At 44.3% G+C, this 10,882-nt stretch overlaps 1 protein-coding gene across 1 annotated transcript in view; it reads left to right on the top strand.

Annotated features, from left to right (window-relative positions):
• Positions 1-256: 256 nt before the first annotated feature.
• cpne4b (copine IVb) overlaps positions 257-10,882 on the top strand; it is a 69,319-nt gene continuing 58,693 nt past the window's right edge. Inside the window, exon 1 of the mRNA XM_084131912.1 lies at positions 257-442. Within this exon, the coding sequence (XP_083988038.1) occupies positions 272-442 (171 nt within the window). The 5' untranslated portion in view covers positions 257-271. The remainder of the gene's footprint in view (positions 443-10,882) is intronic.

The raw sequence follows: 10,882 nt of genomic DNA, 5'->3' as shown, positions 1-10,882 counted from the left end.
ATTTGATGAATAGAAAGTTAAAAAAAACAGCATTCATTTAAAATAAAAATTGTCTTTACTTTTGATCAGTTTAAGGCATCCTTGCTGAATAAAAAATGTGTAAAATGTATTTAAAAAAATAATGAATAAAAAAATTATAAAATGTATTTTAAAAACACTATAAACACACAGGTGATTATTATTATTATTATTTAAAGAGATTTATATGTATCCACTAACGCTTTAGCTGAAAATTATATTTTCTTTCACAGCTTGAAAACAGGAACGGAAAATGAGTAACATCTATGAGTCCGCTGCCACCACGCTGGGCCTCTTCAACAGCCCATGTCTGACAAAAGTGGAGCTCCGTGTGGCCTGTAAAGGAATATCTGACCGAGATGCTCTGTCCAAGCCTGACCCCTGCGTCGTCCTCAAGATGCAGTCCCACGGACAGTGGTTTGAGGTGTGTTATTTTTTTTAGGTTTTGTATGCTCTAGCACAAACAGTATGATGTTTTTCATGAAGGAACATCTCATTTTCACCTACACAAAAACACATTCTAGAGTGTGATTGTCATATGTGTGTTTGAATACCTTTTTTAACAGTTTACAATGACTTTTTTCATACATCAACTGTTTGTGTGTCAGGCAATCACACACTCCCTTTCTTCACATTGAAACTGTGTAGTGAAATATTTCAAAAAACTTCTGGTGTTATTGTAAAAGTTACATACTTCAGTAACAGTCCTTTCACGAACACTAATCTGGACTGAACAGAAGCTACTTATACAGTGCATGAGAACCAGCTCTTTATGGAACCGTATGCCCTTATGCATGTGTGTATGACTGTTAAAGGCTGATTAGTGTTCTGAGGCTGTAGTCTATGCTGTGATGTGAAAGTAATATTAAACAGCGCCGTTAGATCACAGAAAACGTTCTAACTGTCACGCTGTCTTGTGCCTCGCTAACAAAAAACAAAGGCGAGGTTGTGCACTTCTGCAGTAACTCAAGTGAATTGGCATGTTATCAGGGCTGGACTGGGACCAAAAATCGGCCCGGGCATTTTGGCCCAGACCGGCCCACTATATGATCATAAACACCACCCATCTTTGCACGCCCTTAATTATATGCATACCAACTCCTATTCATTAAAACCACTAATGCCATGTAATGAGTGAGTATAGGAACGAGTGAGAGCTAACAGATGAAATAAGTAAAAATTTGACATTTATTAATACAGTCGAACTATACTTCACAGTGGTGAATCCTAAAACAAGCTATAATCTGCATTGGCATAGCAATACAAGTGTTTCTTACAGGATTTTTGGTAAAACTGTGGTGGGTGGACCTCGGTCCTTCTAGGGGGGTTTGGGGGCATGCCCCCCCGTGAGAAAATTGTGTGCATTTTAATGTTAAATTCATCAATCTGGTGCACTTTGAGAGTTCAAAATTAAAAGCTCCAACCCATATTCAGTGTGCAAATTAAACAAAGAAAAATTCAAACTTTTAGTTACAGTGTCTATTTACATTACACCTACTACATAATAATAGTTAATAATATTAATCCAATGACAGTAATTGCCATATTTTGTAAAACAAATGCACTAAAAAATAAAGGAAACTTTCATAATTAGTTTTGTACCAATTTCTATACTTGAAAGAGATAAGCACATGATCTTTTATTTTGACGCAAACTGCATCAAGCTTTTATTTTGGTGGAAAACATGGTTTACAAACGCCTCTCATTAGATTTCTAGTGAATTGCGTAATCGTCAACTATGCAGATGTGGAAATAATCTGTAACTCGGTTATGGGTTCCTACACTCATGACATAGCCTAAGTGTTTTGAAAGTAGTTCTGCTTACCGCAGGCTCTACACTTTCTCATCTCTCTCCTGATCCTCCTCACTATCATCATCTGCCACTGGAGCTGATGAAGGAGCTGATGAAGGTCAGAAAACATATATTTTGACACATAAAGCGTCTGCTTTAAGGGCCTGGTTCTATTTTTTCACGCTATTTCTCTGCACATTCCTTGCGTTTCTTCTCCATCTCGCTGACTATTTTGACAGATACACACTGACGCTGCTGCACGCTCGCACACCTGTTTAAAGTTGTGATTGGGCCAGCCCAGTGTCAATCAAGAAAAGAGCCAATGGGCCGCTGATCTACGTGTTTCATGGGCTGGTCTGTCAGAAAAAAAAACTAACACGGACTTTTTTGGACCAATGCATTACACCGGCACAAACCCAGCGCCGCCAATTAAGCAAAACGAAACCAAACGAATGTGCCGCCGATGTACAAATTTTATGGGCCGTTAAAAATAAATAAATAAATTATGTAAAAGTATGAGATGTATCGGCCCAAAAAGCACGTCGGCCCACCGGGAAAATGCCCGGTATGCCCAATGGCCAGTCCAGCCATGCATGTTATTTTTTGCTAGGTGTCTGCGAAAGGTTTCAGTTGCAGCACAAAACAGGTGTTTCTGACACATGGGGGTTTTGCTTGGCACAGTTAAGGGTATGATCCATAATTAATAAGGCAAAGCCATTTTATCTCCAGCAGTGAGCACTGAAGTTAAAAACAAAGTGATGGCACAGTAGTCTCATGTAGAATGAGAATCTCATGTAACCTGTCAATAAAATGTTCGGCTCATTCATAAGCAATACGGTTGTTTTCATTGTGACGTTACTTTTCGGGACAATTGAGCATTCCCCTGCATTCATTCCCACTACTGTGAAGCTGTCAGAGTTATATTCTGTTTTGGTCATGTTTTTTTGTGTTTTTGGTTCTGTCAATGTTTCCCTGCGTGCCCGTTAATTTGACACAGTTTCCTAGAGTGTCTGATTATTGTATTCAGTTCATCTGTTGTCTAGTTAATTATCTCATTAGTTCCTATGTATTTATACTCCTTGCGTTCCTGCTGTCTTTGTCCATGTCAATGTCGAGGTCTTTTTTGAAGTCATTTTCTCTGAGTGATTGTCAATTAAAGACAATTGTTTCCTGATATATTCATCTTCGTGCGCTACTTGTGTACAATAACCCGTGACAGAAGCAACAATGAATCTTGTTTTTATATTCTCATTGCCATAATGTGACTAAAAATATATATTATTTAAAGAGATTCACAAAAATGAAAATGCTGTCATTTACTCACCCTCATGTTGATCCAAACATGTATATGGCTCTTTCTTCTGTAGAACAAAAGAGGATATTTTGAGGAATGTCTTTGTGTAATTTTTTTGTCCATAAAATAAAAGTCAATAGTAACCAAAACTGTTCCAAAAATATCTTCTTTTGTGTTCCGAAGAAAGAAAGTCTTACAGGTATAGAACAACTCGAAAGTGAGTAAATGATGACAGAATTAAAAAAAAATTTGGGTGAACTGTTCCTTAAAATTATACTATCCCTTAAAATTGAAAAATGCATATATCATGGTAGTATACAAAGACTCAAAGATTTTGAAAATAAAATAAAATAATCACTTCCATTTATTAACTGTTATTTATTAGTTCATAGGTGCAAGTAAATGCGAACTTAGCATAGTACAATAAAAACACAACAGTTTAAGTCCCCACAGACCTTCTTCAGTGTTAATTTAGTCTAATACAAGTAATATTTCTAGGCTTTACTAAAAACCAACACATGTGTAATCAATTGGTCTAATACAAACAGGTTAATCAGTTGATTTGTAAAGCAGTCTACACATTAGCAGAAAAACTTTGCTGATGAGTTTTATGAAGTTTATTGCACATCACACAAAAGATGAAGAGTCCGCTTTCGCTTGTCACTTTTTTTTTTATAATTCTCTTTTTTATATAGTTAAATGTAAGTAAGTTGCAATTTGAGTATTTGTTAAACTGCCTTCAATTTATGCTTATTTTAATTTAAGAAAGCTGTACAATACAATGAAAAAAATAATGAATATAATGGGAGTAGTCAAAGAGAAATGGACGGATGCATTACAGTAATGAGAACTGATTGATTGAAAGATACATGTGCTTAATTGTCCTGGAAATAATATCACAATGCAACAACAACAAAATCTTAATGTAGGTTTTTGTCATATTCTGAGTTTGTTTTATTCATGTATCCTGTTCAGTTCTTGTTTTGTTGTCATTGCTAATTGGTTCTGTTTGTTTTGTTCCCTTCTGATCCATTGCTATGGTTACACATTGATTGTAGTACTCTATTTAGGTATTTATACCCTCTGTCTTAGTTTACCTCTTGTCTGGTGTTAGTCAGATTTAGTTGTTGAGTGTTAGTATTTCTTGTACAATTTCTCAGTTTTTGGGTCTAATAAAGGCTTTCGGGTTGTTACTCCGTCCTCGTGTCGTGAGTATTCCACACAGCATCCTGACAGTTTTATTGTCTTTATGTAAAATGTATTTATTTACATTTTAGAATTAAATATCATTAGGGCATATCCTACTATTCAAAAGTTTAGTTGGGGGTCAGTAAGATTTTTTTTAATGTTTTTGAAAGAAGTCAGAAATGCTGCATTTATTTGATCAGAAATACAGCAAAAACAGTATTGTGTAGGCTACTGTAGTAATATTGTGAAATAGTATTATAATCTACAATAACCATTTTCTTTTAGCAAAAGAACCATCTTCACCATCTTAATGGTAAAGCTGAATTTTCAGCCTCATTACTCCAGTCTTTAGTGTCAAATTATCCTTCAGAAATCAATATAATGTGTCGATTTGTTGCGCAAGAAACAATTCTTATAGGCCGCTGTAGGTAGCCTAAAAGAGGCCTAGAAATAGGGTTTCGTTCCGACAAACGGGACACTACTTTTTCTTTTGCTCAATATGTTCAACGTTAATAAAAGGTATCCAAGCAAAAAGTTCTCCACGCATTATCCTGCAGTTAATGAGAAAAGTGTAATTTATTGGCGCACTATATTGACTGCGTATTGAGACATATAAAACTGTTGAGCTAGATTTTCAACCAATCAAGTCAATATCACTACGCACATGTAAACATGGAGGAGGACGTAAGCAGCGCATCTTCATCTGATAGCGGCGATCAAGCTCGATTAACACCTGTAAAGTGTATTCTTCATGTCGGAAAAGATGGTGGGAAAGGTCCGCAGCCCTTTACTGAAGTCCGATGGGAAAAAATCAAGCAATGTGCGTAGGAATGGCTCAAAACGTCGGACACTACGGAGCTAACGTTAGCTATTGCTAATAAACATGTTGCCCTCCTGGACAAACCGGTCTCTGATGTCCCAACAACTACGGGTTTCACCCGGCCTGCTATCTGCGTTTTATAGACAAAAACCGCTTGACTTGTGTGTATGTGTGTGATGGGTAGGTTTAGGGGTCGGGTTATTGTGTGTGTGTGAGAGAGAGAGAGAGAGATGGGTAGGTTTAGGGGTCGGGTTAGTGTGTGTGTGTGTGTGTGAGAGAGAGAGAGAGAGAGAGAGAGAGAGAGATGGGTAGGTTTAGGGGTCGGGTTAGTGTGTGTGTGTGTGTGTGTGTGTGTGTGTGTGTGTGTGAGAGAGAGATGGGTAGGTTTAGGGGTCGGGTTAGTGTGTGTGTGAGAGAGAGAGATGGGTAGGTTTAGGGGTCGGGTTAGTGTGTGTGTGTGAGAGAGAGAGGGGTAGGTTTAGGGGTCGGGTTAGTGTGTGTGTGTGAGAGAGAGAGATGGGTCGGGTTAGTGTGTGTGTGTGTGTGTGTGTGTGAGAGAGAGAGAGAGAGATGGGTTGGTAAATAAATAAATCAAAATCTTGTTTACAATAATCATTCCTGTGAATATGTACATGTAGTGCAGTTACTGCTCGTGTATGCAAATTAACAATTCACCATTAAATGTGTTATTTTTAAAAGTGTTTTTATTGTATACTTTTGAGTTTAACTTGGAGTGAGATTTGGGGAGATTAGGGGGGGTTTGCAAAAAAAACTTGCATCACAATAAGTGTATTGTGATTGTCAAAACATTTTAATAACTAAACTGAATTTTATTAGGTTTAGTTACAACATGTTACAATGTTTATATGGTACAATTTCTGGTAAGCTATGTTTTTTTTTTTTTTTTTTTACAAATTTCTTGAAACAAATTTCACGATTTCAATTCAATTCTTGTGATTTGATTTAATATTGACTCATTTGGATAAATATTAGGTACACAAGATAGGCGTTAATTTTTCTCAAGAAAAAAAAATACATAGGCTACATACAGACAGCCCTATCAGCTGGAAGTATTATTTAAAGGAGTCATGACCTGTAATTTTCACTTTTCCACAAGAATCAATGTATGTTATGATTGCCTAACGATTATACACTGGCCGGGAAGCCGATATTTAAAAGTGAAGCGTTTGTTTACCCCTGGGTTCGTAAACCAGCCCACGTGCACGCGCACTCAAATACGAGATTTTAATTTCTGCCCCGACTTGACGTCAAGACGGGGCAGGATATACCATATATGGACACCGCAGACCTATGCTGCAGGAAGCCCGCCCTGCCCCTCTCCCCCTCATATTCAGACCATAGACTGTAAAAAAATATGGACGTAGTGTCCGTGACGTCACCCGTAGGTTTCTGAAGAGCATTTTTGAAGCCTAAAGTGGGCGGAGCCGTCCATCGCCATCTTGGCCTTGCGTCACTCCCGGATAACAGAAAATAGACGAATCCGGCGAAACTACCGGAAGTAAGCGGGCGCCATAACTGAGCTGTTGCTGGGTAGCGTTGCGCCATTGCCTCCTATTGGTTTGTTTGCGTCCACTGGAATAAACAGCCCGCGATTTACGACTGTCACTAACGTTACATCTACAACTTTCCTATTCTTCCTCTGCAGAGTTATTTGTACAGAATTAGTGTTGTTAATGGTCTGTGAAAATCGGACAGGTCCTTTAAGAACTATGTGTTTATCATCTGGTAGAGTGTGCATTATTTGACCAACCCATCCGGAGCTCAGATAATTTTTTTGACCCTCTATCAGTGACCTGTAGTTGGCATTTTGTGGAACATCGGATGCCCGGCGAAGGAGAAAATACTCTTGAATACCTTTAAAACAACAGAAGGGGCGCGTTGGGGCAGTAACATTAATGTCTGATGTTAATGTTTGATTTGCTTGACTGTGACTCTCACTCTGAGAACCAACAACGCTAGCAGTTAGCTGTACCTTACCCTTTCCTTTTGAAATGTGAAAATGAGATAAATAATGGTCACAAATGAAAAACCTGAATTCGTTTATTTGATTTCATTCATTTATTTTTTGTTGCCAAATGGACAGATCTTTTTATAGTTTCCTCGTTAGCTAGCCTAGCTAGCATAGTTATTGCCAAGCTATTTTCATAAATAATCTGTAAAATCGTTTGTACCTTCATCTGTGACTGGAGGCCACTGTCTAACATCATCAACCCAACAAGTCATACTGCCCGGCTGTAGCTGTCATCGAGGGTGCGTTATCACGGAGGTTTGTTTACATACCGGGTAACAGCTCAGTAATGGCGTCGACAGCTCAAGATGGCAGCCTACACAGAACGCTCGTCGGATTCGTCTATACATAGTTCCCACATGACGTCACAACATACGGGCATTTGCCGACCCGGCGCCATTTCTGAGGGCAGAACACAACATTCTTACAATGCAGAACATGAGAAGAAGAAGCTGAAACGGAAATTTTGTGATTAAAAAGTGAAAATGGTCATCTCCTGCTGGGTCAATGGATGTTCCAATCGTGCCGGAGGTTCAGTTAAATTTAGTTCCCTATCAAGGCGGAACTTCGACATTACGGATGTCGTATATGGGAACTCCCTCCTTCTTCACATCTGCTGAAATCTTATAGGCTAACGCCAGCTGACACAGCTGGCCAATTGACGCAAAATATGCAAATACTGGCAAGGCACCTGGCAGTATAAATTGCATAAACGCGCCAATTGCATCAGAATCTCTCATTTCACGCTCAAATCAAGTGTGCTATATCGACTGGAATATAAAATCTACCCTGCCATCGTTGAAGGTGCACCGAAGATACCTCACTGTCTTCAGCATCCGATGGCGACCATGTGCAACCTGTGCGCGGGCCCCATCGTACAGCCCGACACGCACCTTTTTTGCATCGCCTGCATGGGCCTGGCTCACGCCGAGTCAGCGCTCACGGACGACCTCGCGTGCGACCTCTGCGCTGATATGCCCATGAGAGCACTCAAGGCCAGGCGGGAAGTAGCTCGTGCAGCAGCGGGGATTGGGCCCACCGCCGCTAGCGGGCCGCTGGTGGGTCCCCCCACCCCCGGGGACAAAGATCAGGACGCGGTGAGCTTCCTAGATGCCTCCTTCCACCCCCCTCGCGAAGTCGCTGACTTCGTCTCCTTTGGAGCCAGCGTGGAAGATGACTCGATGTCCCTGTCGGCTTCAGAGAAGGACTGGGCGTCCGAATCCGTCAGGCCGGAGGAGGGCCCTGCAGACCTCCATGAGGAGCTCTTCAGGATCCTCAGCAAGGCGGTGTCCGAGCTGGACCTCTCTTGGAGCGCTCCGGATGAGCCTACCAAAAGTAAGCTCGACTCATGGTTCCTCAACTCGAGCCGCCGTCAGGCCGCATCGAAGAGGGGAACCCCCTTCTTCCCGGATGTGCACGACCACGTGGTGAAGTCGTGGGCTGTGCCCCAGTCGGCGCGCACCCTCGCCTCTACCCAGGCCATGTTCGCTCACGTCGACGACGCGGAGGCACACGGGTATCTGCACGTGCCTCCCGTGGAAGAGACCGTCGCCGCCCATCTATGCCCATCGGCACCTGCTCTGGGCGCGGACCGCAGCCTGCCGTCCAAGCCCTGCAGGTTTACTGCTCATCAGGCGGATAAGGCATACGGAGCGGCAGGAGAAGCAGTGTCAGCCCTCCACGCGATGGCTATTCTCCAGGTCCTCCAAGCAAAACTGCTCAAGTCCCTCGATGACGCCGCCTCAGTTGACGCTGGCGTCATCCGAGACCTCCGCTCGGCGACGGACCTCGCCCTGATGGCGACCAAACGCTCCGCCCAGGCTGTCGGTCGCGCTATGGGGTTTCTCGTGGTCCTCCACAGACACCTGTGGCTCACCCTCTCCGACGTTAAGGAAGCGGATAGGAAGACGCTGCTAAACGCGCCGATCACCCAGGCCGGGCTTTTCGGGGACGCCGTGGAGAAGGTGACGGAGCGCTATTCGGAGACCCAAAAGCGCGCGAAGGCCATGAGCCACGTCATCCCGCACAGGGCAGCGCCGCCTCAGAACCGCTCCCGCTCATCGTCTGCCTCGCGTCGCCCACAGCCCTCAGCCAGTCAGCCAACGGCACCCCGCGCCGAACCAGATGCTCGCGCGGGACGGAGGGGGCAGTGGCAGGGGCCCGGGAGAAGGAGGCTGAACCAGCGGAGGAGTCCGCGCCGAGGGAAAGTCAACACGCCCCCCTCGGCATCCAAGAAGTCTTCCTGACGGCCCGGGCAAGAGGGAGAGAGAGCGCCAGGGAGGGCCCTCCCCCAAGCGCCGTGCTCTCATGTTCCACGTCCCTCAGAGTTCCTCGCTGAGCGACGAATGTGTGAATATTGTGAATGTTGTTTGCTGTTCAGACAAAATATATTCAATAAAGCATGCTACCACTTCACAAAAAGAGCTCTTTCCCCCTCTTGCACCTCTCACCGTGTATCCCGTCCTGCCCGCGAGCAGCACAGGGTCACGGTTCATACCTATAAGGCCACCTCGCGAATGCGAGGGGTCCCCAATCGTTCTCAGCCCACCGGCAGAGGCGATGACCGCAGATCTAGACACGGCCCCGTTGAGTCACTTTCAAGCCGCGTGGGCGGCTATTCCGGGCATTTCGCCGTGGGTAATGAACATAATTCGGCACGGGTATACGCTTCAGTTCAAACGCAGACCACCCCGCTTCCGCGGCGTGATTCCGTCATTGACTTTGCCCCAAAATGCCCATGTCCTGAGACAGGAAGTTCGCGGCTTGCTCGAGAAAGGAGCGATAGAACCGGTTCCCCCGAGCGAGAGGGAAAGCGGTTTCTACAGCCGCTACTTTGTGGTGCCGAAGAAAGGAGGAGGTCTCCGTCCCATACTCGATCTGAGACCCGTCAACAGAGCGCTCCACAAACGCGCGTTCAGGATGACGACGCTGAAGCAGATCCTTGCACAGGTTCGTCCCGGGGATTGGTTCGCTTCAGTGGACTTAAAGGACGCATATTTTCACATACAAATAGTGAAGCGTCACAGACGTTTCCTAAGATTCGCGTTCGAGAACACGGCTTACCAGTATTCGGTGCTTCCGTTTGGACTGGCTCTAGCCCCCCGCACATTTTCGAAATGTGTAGATGCTGCGCTTTCTCCCCTCAGGTCGAGCGGAATGCGCATTCTGAACTACCTGGACGACTGGCTGATTCTAGCTCACTCGAAAGAAACGCTGATCGGTCATGTGGAAGCTCTGCTTCGCCACCTGAGTACGCTTGGGATGCGAGTAAACGTCCAGAAGAGTGTGCTCACGCCGAGTCAAACCACTACATTTCTGGGGGTGTGTTTGGATTCGGTGAGGATGCGAGCCCGTCTCTCCACGGAGCGAGTCGAGGCTTTAAGATCATCTCTGGGTCTCTTCAGACTGGGCAGGTCGGTCCCACTGAAAGATTTTCAGAGACTACTGGGGCGGATGGCAGCAGCTTCATCAGTTTGTCACCTGGGTCTGCTGCATATGAGACCGCTTCAACTCTAGCTGAAAGATCGAGTCCCTCCGAGTGCGTGGTCCTCCGGCCACAAGCGTATCACGGTTACCCACAGCTGCGTTCGCGCTCTGGCGCAGTGGAAAAACACGGAGTTATTCAGCTCAGGAGTCCCCCTGGGCATCGTGACGCGGAGCATAGAGGTTTTGACGGATGCGTCGTCCTCAGGCTGGGGAGCGGTCTGCCTGGGTGAGCCCGCTTCGGGTCAGTGGCCAGAA

Source organism: Abramis brama (genome assembly GCF_963993115.1).
Source record: "Abramis brama genome assembly, chromosome: 12".
Classification (NCBI taxonomy): domain Eukaryota; kingdom Metazoa; phylum Chordata; class Actinopteri; order Cypriniformes; family Leuciscidae; genus Abramis; species Abramis brama.
The sequence above is the reverse complement of the archived record's forward strand: the minus strand, read 5'-3'. Positions and strand labels throughout refer to the sequence as shown.